This window comes from Oculina patagonica, chromosome 1 (genome assembly GCF_052425735.1).
Source record: "Oculina patagonica isolate OP01 chromosome 1, crgOcupat, whole genome shotgun sequence".
NCBI classification, from domain to species: Eukaryota; Metazoa; Cnidaria; class Anthozoa; order Scleractinia; family Oculinidae; genus Oculina; species Oculina patagonica.
This window is the reverse complement of record NC_135758.1, coordinates 35105723-35120437: the sequence shown is the minus strand read 5'-3', so window position 1 is coordinate 35120437 and position 14715 is coordinate 35105723. Positions and strand designations below refer to the sequence as shown.

Below are 14715 nucleotides of genomic sequence, written 5' to 3'. Positions count from 1 at the left end.
AATACTGCGCTGCAATAACCCAAAAAGTGCGTGAGAAAAATGGTGTTGTGACCATTTTGTTTAGAGTCTTGTTACTTCACTTCATATACAACAATCCACAAGAAAGTAGCCTGCGAACAGGCTCCCGCGCCCCCGTACTCCCCCTCAGATCCCGCTCTTCCGCTCGCGCCCGAAACCCAACTCGGGAGCCTGTTCGCAGGCTATATTTTAACAATCTGGTTTGTTCTCATTATTGCGGCATGTGATGTAAATTTGGGGCTGGGCGCAAGATTGGTGTACCGTAAATGATCTAACAAATACCCAGTCACAAATAAACGCCTCGTATCCAATATACACCTCCCCTGAAGTGTAAAGTTTGTATTAGACGCCCCCCTCTTATAAACGCCCTGTGTCTTATAAAATTCCCCCTCCAAGAACCACCTCAAAAACCAAGGAAATGCTCTATGGAGTAAAACCACGCAATGAAGTTAGTTTCTTGCTTAACTCGGACATCGAAGAGGCCAAGAACGGCAACATGGTTGACCCCGATGACAATAAAAACATAGATATCGAACTATTTGTTTTGTTGACGTTGTCACAGTGAAAGATAATAAACGCCTCTCACTAATAAACGCTTCACATCTATTTAACGCCTCATTTACGGTATGTATCCACTTGAGGTGTTACGCTCTCGTCCCCAGTTTCAGGCCAGTATTGCGTGACGAAGGCGGCCCGATCGAGGGTGTGATAAAACAGTTGCACCGCAGTTGACACGTACGCGTACAAGCACGAGAAAGCTCACTGCGCGCAAAAGAAATGGCGTACACTTGGGCAGTAATCGTGGCCGGCATTTCATTTCTAGTATACTACACCCAACTTCCATGGGTTCTATTTCCAGTTCTCTTATTTGGAGCGTTTCTAGCTTCAGGAGGGAAATCTTTTCCGAGAGTGTTCTTTCGTACAGTGATGCGTGATTTGAGGTAGGTACCGTAGGTAGGTTTCATGAGGTTTCCCAGCCCTATCCCTCACCAAGGGGAAGGGAACTAAGCAGAACGGCGTAATAAAGCTGTAAAAATATAAGTTAGTCACTTTTGTTTTGCTTGCAATCGATTGGGTGGATTCCCCCAAACGGCAAATTGTTTGACCCATCACCAACGCAGATCAGGACGCTCAGTGTATATAAATGATTTTGGGCATGATCACGCAAAGTCCAATAATTATGAATATAATAATATCATGGAAACTAAGGAGCCTGTGTTTGAGCCCCTTTTACTAAAAAAACAGTATGCAGTGTCAAAATTACTGCAGTTTGTCGGGGACTGCCCCCCCTCCATTTCCAACCAGGCGCCATGCTTTGGAGCTATTTCGACAACATTCAAGTGGCCATGTGTTTTTGGGAGCTGCACGAGGAAATCGTCATGAACTAGCCTGCCTGTGTATACATCTGCAACTCATCGCTCCCCTGTTTGGAGCGTTGTTCGTCTTATTTGACATCCCTAGACCTGGGGCCCCCGTTGGGGGTACAGGGAAGTCCAGGGATCGGTGGGGCACATACTTGACTTACTTGTCTCCAGTGTCTTCTCGGTCACTCAAGATGGCGGTGGAACCTTGTGGATTTAATTCGGTACAGTTTTCGTGAGTTCTTTAGTTGTGGAGTGAATTGTGAGCTAACTTAATGACTTTTTATTGAAACCTCCATCCTGGTGATGTCTCTTAAATTTTCAGTCTTTCAATTTTTTTTCCTTTGATACCTTTTTCATGGGAAATTTTGAAACTCAGAAATAAGGGGATCAAGGTAGGGGATACTCAAATATAAGCTTAACCCATTGGCTCCCGTGCCGGCCGTAACCGGCCGCGCGAAAACCACCCCCCAAATTCCCGTGCCGGCCTCAACCGGCCGTAAAAACCACGTGTTGACAAAAGGCCTTTCCCTCCCTCCCTGGAGCTTTTTTGGTTCTCCTATTGTTCTATAGATAATAAGGGCAAATAAACCAATCAGAATCCGTTTTCTGCGCATATTTTTAGAGATTTCTAGGGGTCCTAGAAAGGAGGTTTTTCGCCTTTATACGTGCGTTGAAAATGTACAAGAAAAGCATGGCGCCTCGCGGGACGTATTTACAAACTTCTCGGGTCTTGTTTTCCGTTCTGGACACAGAGAAACACCTTTTTTAACCTAAATATGGAATGAAGAAACATGGATCGATTTTAAAGTGGATCTAAAATGGAAACTAATGGATAACAGAGTGCTAAAACTGCTTTGGTGAAGAAATTTTTCTCTCCTTCGGCTGCCAAGATTACCTCGTGTCATGGCGCTTCTAAAGTGTTTTGCTACAATTCACGGCCTTGATCACAGTTTAATGCAGCTTCTCAAAGCTTCAAAAAGCAAAATGGTAATGTACAATATTTGCCTCGAACTTGAAAGGAATTTTAAGGAAGATCGGTACAGTAATTGACTAAAAAATGCCTTCCAAAGCCGTCGCTCTGAAATAAAACACTTTCACTTCAGCTCGAATATTTAATTTGAACATGGTGCATGCGGAATATCACGGCTTTAAAATTTGCGAAATTTTAAGCTTTTTTAGACATTTATTAGCTTCATCGTGAATGAGAATTAATCTTAAACAAACTTTCTTTCAAGTTTCTTTCATTTGTCCAGCTTTAGTTTGGAATTTTAGGCTTTTGGAGTGAACAGATTTGATGTACACGAGGTGTTATCTGATACGCATCTCTTTCGGCAGACTTGCCGTCGCGTTGTTGATTTAGTCGCTAAGATATAAAATTGTGTTTTACAACCTTCAACGCGAAAAGATTTACAGCAGTACTTCAGAAAATTCCAACAAGTATTTTTATTGACTTTGAGATTTTTAGAAAGCATTGTGAGTGTAAATTTTGTGGAAGGAATTCTGTTGTTTTGCAAAGCGGTTTTGCTCTATTTCACAATATGATTCGCAAATAATTTTATCACTTCCAATTACCGCTTTTCTGTACCAGGATAATACTTCATTGCTGTTAAATTAATACCAGTAACAGTTTTACATAACATATGCCAACATTTTATCAGAGTTTTTTTAAGATTGCTTTATGTTTTGTTCAAAGATTTCGTGTTTTTGTGAGTTTTTAAATGACGCGCGGAAGTGAATAATTTTTTCCGCTGCCTTCAAGCTTGGTTTGGGATCAAGTTATTAAGGTTGATAAACATTTTAATTCATAAATTAGTCTTTTAACATGTCTAGTTGTATTAAAAGTTTACTTCAGAAACGAATTATTTGTCTGAATTTACTGCGCATATGGTTTATTTTTTCCACTCGCACGTCTGTGTTAAATGCTGTAAAAGAGCCGGGAATTTGAGGGTGGGTGCGCGCGTAAAACCTTCGGGAGTCAATGGGTTAATGCAATTAATTTGTTTGATAACTGTCAAGTTAAAGTACTAGCGCTGGTAAGGCCTGGGGGAGCTTACAGGTTTGTTTAAAATTTTTCTCATGTTCTAAAATGAGTCACTGTTTAATATTTAACAGTCATGTGTATAAAAATTAACTTTTAATATTATTCACAGGTTTATCTACCTCGGTTCAACCTTTTTTTACCAGTTGGTAAAGTATAAGAAGAGTGATGACACAGTGGCTGATGTTTTTCGAAAAACATTGTCCAAGCATCCAAAAAAGGCAGCATTTATATTTGAAAAGAAAACATGGACCTTTCAAGACGTGGAAGATTACTCCAACAGAATTGCAAATTACTTCAAGTCACAAGGTTACAAGAAAGGAGATGTAGTGGCTCTCTTTCTGGAATCCTGTCCTGAATTTGTTTGCATATGGCTGGGATTGTCCAAACTTGGTGTGATAACTGCACTTATTAACACCAACCTGCGACTTGATTCCCTTTGGCATTGCATATCTGCAGCAGATGCCAGGGCAATTATCTTTGGCTCTGATCTATCAGGTAACATAGACTCCTCACAAACACCTTTAAAAATATTTAAGATTGCTTGTAAAATGGTAGCCTGCAAACCCAGACGCATTTCCGGCTGTCAGAGACAAGCAACAGCTGAAAATGCATCTGGGTTCGCAGGCTAGTAAAATGGAGATGGTGCGAAAGAGATGGTCTTCCATGGGGGTTTCTGATGTCGCTTCAACACTCATTTCCAACCCACCTGCCGCCTATTTGGTGAGGACTAAACATTGTTGCTGTCGCAAATATACACCTTTTCAGTGCTAGTTTCTGTCGGCTGTTGGTGCTCTAGAACAGGATTTTCACTACATTTTTAGGTATATTTTTGGAGCAATGTCACCTGTCACCAAACCCCTTGGAAGGCCTCATAGGAGTAGAAAGAAGGTGCCTAGCAGGCTAGCAGTGCCACAGATTTTATGGTAATTTGCACTGGAATTACAATCAAATTGTTTGGACATCTTCTTTGTTGTTTTCTCACAGACAAGGCACTGTACTGATAACAGATAGTCCTTTTATTCACCCATTATTTATTGTTGGGGTGATGGGATTATAGGTATGTGCTGCTGTGAAGGGTATGGTTTTCAAGCAGTTTAGTCTGGGATAGGGTATAGAAATCAGAGAGTTTTGATCTAGAAATTATAGGGAATCATATGCTGTGAAACTGCTCAGTGGTATGACAATCCATTTATTTTCATATTTATCGTTTTGCAGATGCAGTGAGGGACATTCGAAGTCGGATACCAGAAGATATACAGCTATACTATTTTGGAACCTCTCCATGTTCAGAAGCTTCAGCTTCAAGCTTGATCAAAGAACTGCAGAGAAGTCCTTTAAGTCCACCAGCAACTGACCATGCAAAATCAAATAGTGGTATGTTTCAAATGCTTCAGTTAGTGCTACGCCCCTATACTCTTGGTATAAATGAAGTCTGTGTTTGAGCCTAGTGCCCCATTCTTTTTACTGCTTATCTTCAGTTTTTGCAGCATGAAGCAAATATAATCAGGAATAAACTTCCCCTGCACCAACACCTGATAAAATAAAAATTTGCAAAGCATCTGATAAATTCCCCAGGTCCCCATTGAGCATGTCCACTGCTGAGGGCCACTCCCTCCACCCCAATGCTGGGGAGATCCTGTGACAGACTAGCATCCCATCCAGGGGAGAGAATAAATCCTCCAAGTTAACTTGGAGACCCCCTGTCCCCCGCTATTTTATGCACTCAGCAGGTTAAGAGTAATTATATTTTTTAATTTTAATTATTTTTCTAATTTTAATTATTTTTAGTTTTAATTATATTTTCTTGTAGATGTGTTGTTGTATATCTACACATCAGGAACAACTGGATATCCTAAGGCAGCTATTATTACTCACAACAGGTAAGCACAGCATAGGTTAGGTATAAACCTTAATAACCTTTTAATAACCTTTTGGGATAAATCTCTACCGATTGACAAAAAATGAGCCAAATTCGAATGTTAGAAGTTTATTATTTTTTCATTTTCTCTTCCCGTGCGCGATTGAATCAGTCAAATTTTGCCGCATTTTGCTGTTTAAACGTTTGCAAATCCAGTTGTTAAAGACAAGGTTTACTCTAAGGGACTTTTAAAGTGAAATATATTTGTTCAATAGACCCACTCAAATAAATTGGGACAAAGGAAGTTGGCCTGCATGAATTCATTTTAAACATTTTGTTGCCAGAAGCCGCAGTAGTCATATTGAGTAACGAAATCAAATTTATCCAAATAAGCGCCTTCTTTCAGATACCATATCTCGAAAACAAATTCGGTGACCCCCAATTTTTTTTACATTTCTAACATAAGTAACTTGTAAACTAGCAGTGGTGTAAGTTTAAGAAAAATTGCAATGTTGGAAGATTTTCGCGCAAACGTCCTAACCGGCTTAAGCTTAACAACAGAGTGCTTTACTTGCAGTTATATAATGGGAGACATGGTGAATAATAAGTTTTAGGAACATATTGTAGGGTCTTAACAAAGTACACACCAAAGTCAGTAATGCAAGCCATTCTGGTTAGCCTAAATAACACTCTAGTTAGCCACAATAGCACTTGGGCTATCCCACAATTAGCGTAGGTAGCTTGTGGTTAACCCTTATAAAGGATTAGGGATTTCTGTATGCTATTGTACACACTCATATTGGATCCAATGGGTAATAAAAAGTCCAAACTAAATAGTAAATGTATATGTAAGGTTTCTTTCTTTACTCTAAAAATTTGTGCTAGCAAGACATTTTTTTATTCAGTAGCATGCGCTCAAATTGTGTTGTTCCAGAAAATATCCATGCCCCTCCCACGGAAGGTTTTTTGGTTTGAATCCCCCCACCCCTCTAGAAATTCCAGTTAGGCTTCATACTTTCCTTTAAAAATTGTGGCTTTCAAGACCGCCCACCCCCTCACAATTTCCAATGACCTTTCATGGTGTGGGTATGGAAATTTTCTGGAACTGCACATTAGGTGTTAGGTAACCAATTTTAAGAGTCCTAGCTCAAATTATTTACATTTCTTGCACTGATTGATTCCACACTCTCTTATCATCCAAGGTTCTGTGGAATGGGCTTATTTTTAGCTTACATGTTCTCCATCTCCCCTGACGACATCTTATACTGCTCATTACCATTATATCATTCCATCGGAGGGGGCTTTGGAGTTGCATCTTGCTTCTTTGGAGGAAACACAGTGGTGTTGAGGAGAAAATTCTCCGCCAGCAGATTTTGGGATGAATGTGTTGAACATAAGGCAACGGTATGTACAAAGTAATCATTCACTGTGTGAAGTTTAAGAATTACTTGTACACAAACCTTTTGCCAGAATTAGTGTCGTTGTTGTTATTTACAGTACAACAAATATGTACAGAAACTCAACATACCGGTTTATAATAATGACAACAGATTTTCTTAATTAAACGCCCGTGCGGTTTAGCCTGGTGGACCCGGCGTTTATTTGACTCCTGCAGTTTTTTTGAGCCCGATGTTCATTAAGCAAGGGTAGTATTTATTCATTCTTTTTGACAAACATGTATCTGGCTAATATGCCTACAGCTTATTATACCTCAAATAAATACCTGAGGGGCCTATTTTCAACTGCACTTAAAAGTTAAAAGACCCAACATTTATTCAGTACCAGGTGTTTAATCGAGAAAATACAGTATGTACACTTTTTTACAAAACGTTCCATACAAAATGGGTGCTCTGATAATTGGTGCTATGTTTCTATAGTTTCTCTAGCTCTGTAACAAAGTTTCTCTTCTGTCAGGTCGTTATGTACATTGGTGAGCTGTGCCGCTATCTTTTGGCCCAACCTTATTGTCCTTCTGAGAAGAAGCATACAGTACGTCTCGCTACAGGCACTGGATTAAGACCTCAAATTTGGGAGGAGTTTCAAACTCGCTTTGGAGTCACCAAGATTGGAGAAATTTATGGCTCAACAGAAGGAAATGTGGGGTTGGTCAACCTGGACGGCACTCCGGGTGCTTGTGGTTTTTTGTCGGTTATTGTCCCAAAGTTGTTTCATTATTGTTTGATCAAAGTCGACCCTGCAACTGGAGAGTTGCTTCGAGATAAAAATGGACTGGCTATCCTAGCAAATGCAGGAGAGCCGGGCCTTCTGGTTGGCAAGGTTATGAAAGGTAATGTTTGACCTCTTAGACATTACATTAACTAATTATTAAATAGATTTAGCCAAGCCTAAATGCGGAGCTCCCAGGTTATTCACTTCGCTCTTCTTGTAAAAAAATGAGGACTTGAGCCTGCAATCCAATGACAAAACCATTACTTGGTCAGCAGTCAACTTTAGAAAAAACACACAACCTTGATGAGTTCTACATCTGAGCCCACGATTGGCCGTTCCTAGGTTGAGCAGGGAACTGGGGGCCTGGCGCACGCTACTGGTGATCAGTGCTGTAAATTTGACTTTAAAATGCTGTAGTTAAGCTGTCCAAATTGAGATTTTGTTAAGATTTGAACACAACTTTAAACTGTCAAAGAAATTTCTTCTGGAAGACTTATTTTCTTTTTAAAGTGTATCTTGACGAAAAATAACTAAAAAAACACTGTTGAAAACGGCTTTTTTTTGACATGGCGCGTAACATTTACGGTCTAACATAGGCACATTTAGGATTTCTCGACTTTAATAAGGAATACAGTAATAAAACTTCATAGAGAGAATCTTTAACCTATGTACATTCTGAATCTTGAAAAAACGCTCACCTTATAAAAAGCTGAGGACCTTTTTTTCACCTGATCACTTTTGCGACTCACAAGATGATGTATTCGTTTTCACCGAAACGTGCATTCTAAAACTCGCTTGTTCTTTCTATCCACTTATCTTTGTGTTTAAAAAACACCATATCTCTAATTGACATAAAATCAGCTTTTTGTCAGTCATAGCTTTGCCGAGATTATACAATCCCTTTTCAAAATAATACTAGATTTTCGATGTTAGACCATCGTTTCCTAACCACAAAAACGCTCTTTTCCGTGCTAAAACCGTGCCTAAACTGTGCATAAACTGTGCCCAAACTGTGCCTAAAGTGTGCCTAAAGTGTGCCCAAACCGTGCTTAAACCGTGCATAAACTGTGCCTAAACTGTATCAGAATCGTGCCTAGACTGTGCCTGAACTGTTCCAAAAACTAAATCGTGCAAGAGAAAATTTCTCAACAAGAGTTCTGGCCCGACATCAAATTTCAGTTGTCAAGACAAGGTAAGGCTTGTATTTACATTGTGTAACTTTAAAGTAAATTTCTATAATAAAATGAAAAGTGATCAGATTAGAAAACTACATAGAAAGAAGTCAAAAGATACAAATCAATTGCTTACCTTAGAGTTTATTTATTTACTAAAGATCTACAACTTGCAATTGCGGGTAGATGTCCCCATCCTTCACGGAAAAAAAGAAAGCTCACTACGAAAGGATGAAAGATTACTTTCTTTGTAACTGGTTGTTTTATGCAGCCAAAAGTTATACGTTAAGTGAAGGGTCAAACCGTCTGAAGTCAAATTGAAGCGCAAATATCGAGCGATACTTGATCTTTTTTAAATGTTGTAAAAACTGATGAGTTATGCTTGTTCTATTGAAATAAATGTTGTTGCAATCAGAAGTCTCAAAGTCTCAACTAAAAAGCTTGCATAAATCATGAACCAAAGGAAAACAGGGCGATATTCCTCTGTGCTTCAACAGAATGAACCACACCAGCCGGACTTTTCTTCTCAATGATTATACTTTCAACCGTGAGAACCAAAGCTTCTGATTGGCCAGTCTGTAATTGCATTCAAAGTTAAGTCAACAAAGTCTGTCAACACAGACACTTCGTCTAGGGCTCGTCTAGCTAGCATGCAAATGCAGTTCTACGATTTCGTTGTTGTGTAAAACAAGTTTTCCAGTTAAATGTACAATTATGTAACAGAAATTGTGATGGTAGTTCAATGCTGTTAACGAGGTAAAAAGCCATCAGCTGATAACAAGTTTTAATGGTCTGGAAAATGGAAATCACCAAGTACCTATCCTGTTGGCTTGTATATTCAGTACAAGCTGCTTGTCACGCAATGAAATATTTGCTAGCAAGATCATGAATTGAAGCAATCGTGAGTCTGATAGCACGTACAAACATTCTTTATTTTTTGCCACTTTCACAACCTGTTCTAAGGTGTTAGGAAAAATTTTCATTCAGTGAAAAAGAAGAAAAATCGAAACGCATTCTTAACGCTATCGTCTTCGACATTTTATCAATTAAAATGCGCTGAGAAAATCTTTAAGTACGTTATTGTAGTACATTCACAATGCATTGAAATCTGACAAAAAAATGTGCATACTCTGTGCCTACAGTGTTCCCAAATCGTGCCAGAACCGTGCGTAAGTTGTGCATGAACTGTGCCTAAACTGTGCCCAAGCCGTGCCTAAACTGTTTTTATGCACACAAACCGTGCAATTCGCCGAAGCACGAATATCGTGCTGTTACGGGGCATGTACTAAAACCCGAAACAACGAAACGAAACCACCGAAACGAAACGAGCGAAACCACCGAAACGACCGAAACGAAACCGCCGAAACAACCGAAACGGCCGAAACGAGCGAAACGAGACGAAATCACCGAAACAAGCAAAACCCATTACAATTATTGAGAGCTAACCGTAAACAGGCTAACCGGAGTGCATAGTAGGCTAACCTAAGTGAAACGTAGGCTAACCGGAGTGTGTAGTAGGCTAACAGGAGTGTATAGTAGGCTAACCGGGGTTTATAGTAGGCTAATCAGAGTGTATAGTAGGCTAAACGGGGTGTATAGTACGGTAAGTGGCGAAAATCTTGAAGTTTTGCTTGTTTCGGTGATTTCGTTTCGTTTCGCTCGTTTCGGCCGTTTCGGTTGTTTCGGCGGTTTCGTTTCGCTCGTTTCGGTGGTTTCGGTCGTTTCGTTTCGGTGGTTTCGTTTCGTTGTTTCGGGTTTTAGTATATGCCCTGTTACGGTCGTGTACACCAGTAGCGTGCGCCAGGCCTGGGGCGAGTTTCAAATTTAAGTAATCGATAATCTGACACCACCACATGAAAGATGTTTTTAGGATGACCAGAGATGAAGTTATGGGCCCTGAAACATGTTTAAAAATCCATACAAACGTCTCTTATTTTGAGAGAGCGTCCCCCAAAACCATATATTAAACTCTTAAATATTTTTATGATTTTTGTGATACTCTTTAAAATGGGCAAACACAGTGGTTTCCATCTTAGTTTCTTTCAAGTAATGGGTCTTTAGCGGGATTTTACAGCTGTCACAAAACGGATATTAAATTTTAAGAGTTTATATGGTTTTGGGGGATGCTGGCTGACAATTAGAGACGTTTGTATGGATTTTGAGCCATGTTTCAAGGTCCATAACTTCGTTTCTGTTCATACTGAAAGCGTCAAATTTGGTCAAATGACCAATCTCACCGTGATCTTCCATGTGGTGGTGTCAGATTTTCGATTATGTAAAATTTGAAACTCGCCCCAGTCCCCTGCGCAACCTCGGAACGGCTAATATGGTCATGTGATACTGGTCAGTGGATGCCTTGTTTTTGACAGCTGTCAATTGACCATAATATGGATGCCGATGTCCAGTATCAATGATGAAAGCTGGAGTATGGCTGCCATGTTTGAGCAACTTCGTCGTACATACATAGAGCTCACACGCCCGCGTTCCTTGCTACTAGCCTTGAAGAGCAAAAAATAGATGCATGGTTTTCCTTTTTCTATGCATGTATGATTGTCCTTTACCATTGTTATGGGGCTCTGCTCTGTGGCCCTTCATACAATTAAAGGCTAATTTTAGAGCAGACGAGGGATTGTCACGTGCTACCTAGGTGGATATCAAGTAGAAGTAGAAAAGGGTTGCAAGCTTCCTTCCCCAATTTTCCTTATCCCCTTTTAAATGTTTTATATTAAAGGTTCACATCAAGAATACTAACCTCAGGGGTGGAGGGTGGGTATTTCTTTATGGTACTGACTGGGGTACTTGTGGTACATTTTATGGGTTGAGTCAGCCGTGTCCAGGTAGCTCTAAAGGTGTTCCATTTCACAACCAATTCGATCGACAGGTTTTTTATTTCGCAGTTTTGTCCTTTGGAGTACATTTTTTGCGGAAGTTTTTCTAGAAGAGTTTCTTTTTCCTACGCGTTTTTTCTGTTTTGTTTTGTTTATTTGTGGGTTGTGAGTAAAATTGCCAAGAAAAACTGTTAAAAATAAACTCCCCCAGATTTTAATCCTACACGGTAGTCTAGGGGGGACGAAGTGAACCGTGCAAAATCGTTGCGATGAAAGTTTAGAAGAACTCCTTGGCCCGTCCTTGTTATCTCTCATCTTGTTTGGTTTACCTCACCACGCTCTGATAAACTGTCCCTCAGTTGGATCTGTCGATAAATAACATCACAGCGACCAGCGTACCTGTAACTAAAAAAATTTGTTATTAATACTGTGCTCTCTTCTCCCATTCGTAGAGAACTTTTCAGGATATGTGAATGAACAAGAAACATCGAAGAAAATTGGCCGTGACATCTTCAAGAAAGGTGATTCATACTTTCTGACGGGTGACCTCCTCATCAAGGACGAGTATGGCTACCTTTATTTTCATGATCGCATTGGAGATACATTCCGATGGCATGGAGAGAATGTGTCTACAGCTGAAGTGGAGGCAACAATGAGCAAGATTCTCGGCCTCCTGGATGTTGTTGTCTATGGTGTCAAAGTTCCAGGCACTGAAGGAAGGGCCGGAATGGCTGCCATTGCTGATCCAGATAACAATGGTATCAATTTGACTGCGCTGGTCCAAGGTTTAAAAAAGCTACTACCAAGCTATGCACATCCAATTTTCCTTAGAATTGTAAACAGTGTAAGCGTTACAGGAACGTTTAGGTTTCAGAAAAGCAAGTTGAGACAAGAAGGTTTTGATTTAGGAGTAGTGAAAGATAAACTGCTGTACTATGATGCTAGAGTAGGACAGTATCTTGATCTGGATGAAGACAAGTATGCTAAAATCATCGGTGGTGAAATAAGGATGTAGGATTAGTTAATGTTCGTTCTCCTGCAAGCGGTGGGTTGGTTGCTGGCAAGGGAGGGTAACAGAAATTGTATAATCGTGCATATTTAAAGGGACTATGTTACGGATTTTACCAGATTTTTGAACAGGCAATTAACTTATATTTGTGTTGCAGAAAACCTAAAAATAATAGTCCATTTTTATTAAAAATTGGCTGCGGATGGCTCGGATGGAAACGGAATGCATCTTGAAAAAGTAAGGCAAACGTTTTCAAGTTGTTTCCGCGCGTCATCAAAATAATCGACATTGAAAGCCGTAGGTTGATTTTTATTCGCAAATTAAGGTTATATCTTCCTTGAGATGTTCAAAGATAATGTTTTATTATGGGTTTAGTTGCCTACCACTAAATTGAGAACAGTTTAGACCAAAAATCTGCAAAATGCCAGTGAAAGATACACAAGGTTTTCAACCTAAAAAAGTATTTTTTAGGTTTTATTTTTAATTTCATCACATTCCATTGACGTTCTATCGGGAACGTTTCATAGGGGCGGTATTATTTTTAGAAAGCTTTAGAAAGCTGCCTTGCAGTTTGGATCCTTGATTCTTGTATAAACATGCTTATATCCATGGCTAGTTGCGTTGTTTATTACACCACTGAGCTAGTCATCTTAAATTTTAATGTAAAAAGGGGTTTCCTAGAGATTATCAATGGAACCAAACTTATTACAAGTCAAAGCCTAGCCTGTTCATACCTGTAGTTGGGGATTAGCGCGAAGAACGGCGAGTGGCCAGATTTAAAACACAGTCTGGTCGATCCAATGGCTCCCAAAACACGATAATTATTAGTTTTCGGTCTCATTTGCGCTTTGATTAGCCCGCGCACAGGTGTCTTCGTTATTGACTCGATAAGAAAATAGTAAAACAGGAAACGCGTGCATGCAGCACGCAAGCAGGCGCGCGTTTTGGAATACACGTGCGATTGGGCGAGGCTGCTCACTTCGCTAGGCTATATCTCCCTTGAAACACATGGTTTTAATATGTTGTCAGAGAATCCCCTGTGAAGAAGCTCTGTGTACGTCTGCCTCCTCCACAGGCTTTTCCAAGTCCGATTGAGCGCGGATTCTGATCGGGAGTGGGGGGATTGGGAGCCAGCGCGCTTTCCTCGACGATCGGAAGCGACTGGGGACGAGGCAGTGTGTACGTTTCAACAATCTCAACTGTAGCAACCCCCCCGGGGGGGGGGGTACTCAAAAAAAGTTTTATACCGGGAGGCTCCGCCCCGAGGTCCAACCCCTTACCCTTTTATATACCATTTGGACAGAAAAGGCACCCCTTTTCGAATACATTTTATTTATACACATGTCATATACTTAAAACAGGAAGTTTTCTTGTCATTTTTATGTAGCACTTAATACATACATACATACATACATACATACATACATACATACATACATACATACATACATACATACATACATACATACATACATACATACATACATACATACATACATACATACATACATACATACATACATACATACATACATACATACATACATACATACATACATACATACATACATACATACATACATACATACATACATACATACATACATACATACATACATACATACATACATACATACATACATACATACATACATACATACATACATACATACATACATACATACATACATACATACATACATACATACATACATACATACATACATACATACATACATACATACATACATACATACATACATACATACATACATACATACATACAATAACCTTTATTTATACACGATAAAAGCTACAAGCTTGTGGGGTCGTGTACAAAATTAAAATGAAAAGATAAAAAATAAAAAAATAATAATAAATTCAAGACGATACAGCCAAAAGTTGCCGCTATTCGAAATATTAAGTTAAAAGGCCTTCTTAAATACCTTAATGACAGATTTCCCTACCCTTTCATATAGCTAAACTTGTGAAACCCTAGCCTGCGAATACAGCCGTCTCTCACGCTCCGATCCGCTTGCTGTATTCGCAGGCTAGTGAAACCCCTACCCTTTTATATACCTGAAGCCTGAAAAATGTACCCCTTTAGGGCGGAGCCTCCCCGTATAGGCCATTATAGAGAGTACCCCCCCCCGGGGGGGGGTAGAAACAGTTGTTGACATATTTGATGACGTATTAATCGCTCGAGCAAGAAGATTTTTCCTTTTTATGATCACAGTAAACTTGAGTAATTTTTAG

General features: G+C 39.7%; 1 protein-coding gene across 1 annotated transcript; it reads left to right on the top strand.

Annotated features, from left to right (window-relative positions):
• The first annotated feature begins 743 nt into the window (after positions 1 to 743).
• On the top strand, positions 744 to 13443 carry LOC144666627 (long-chain fatty acid transport protein 4-like). The gene is made up of 7 exons (XM_078528027.1): positions 744 to 959; positions 3533 to 3918; positions 4639 to 4797; positions 5234 to 5303; positions 6484 to 6685; positions 7196 to 7568; positions 11903 to 13443. The coding sequence occupies exons 1-7, from the start codon at positions 796 to 798 to the stop codon at positions 12463 to 12465; spliced, it is 1917 nt and encodes a 638-aa protein (XP_078384153.1). The 5' UTR covers positions 744 to 795; the 3' UTR covers positions 12466 to 13443.
• The last annotated feature ends 1272 nt before the right edge of the window (positions 13444 to 14715 follow it).

Bases quoted from the DNA above. Each gene is read 5' to 3' on its own strand.
- LOC144666627 (XM_078528027.1), top strand. From the start codon at position 796: ATGGCGTACACTTGGGCAGTAATCGTGGCCGGCATTTCATTTCTAGTA. The intron at 960-3,532 runs GTAGGTACCGTA...TATTATTCACAG, and splicing joins ACAGTGATGCGTGATTTGAG to GTTTATCTACCTCGGTTCAA. The intron at 3,919-4,638 runs GTAACATAGACT...ATCGTTTTGCAG, and splicing joins CTTTGGCTCTGATCTATCAG to ATGCAGTGAGGGACATTCGA.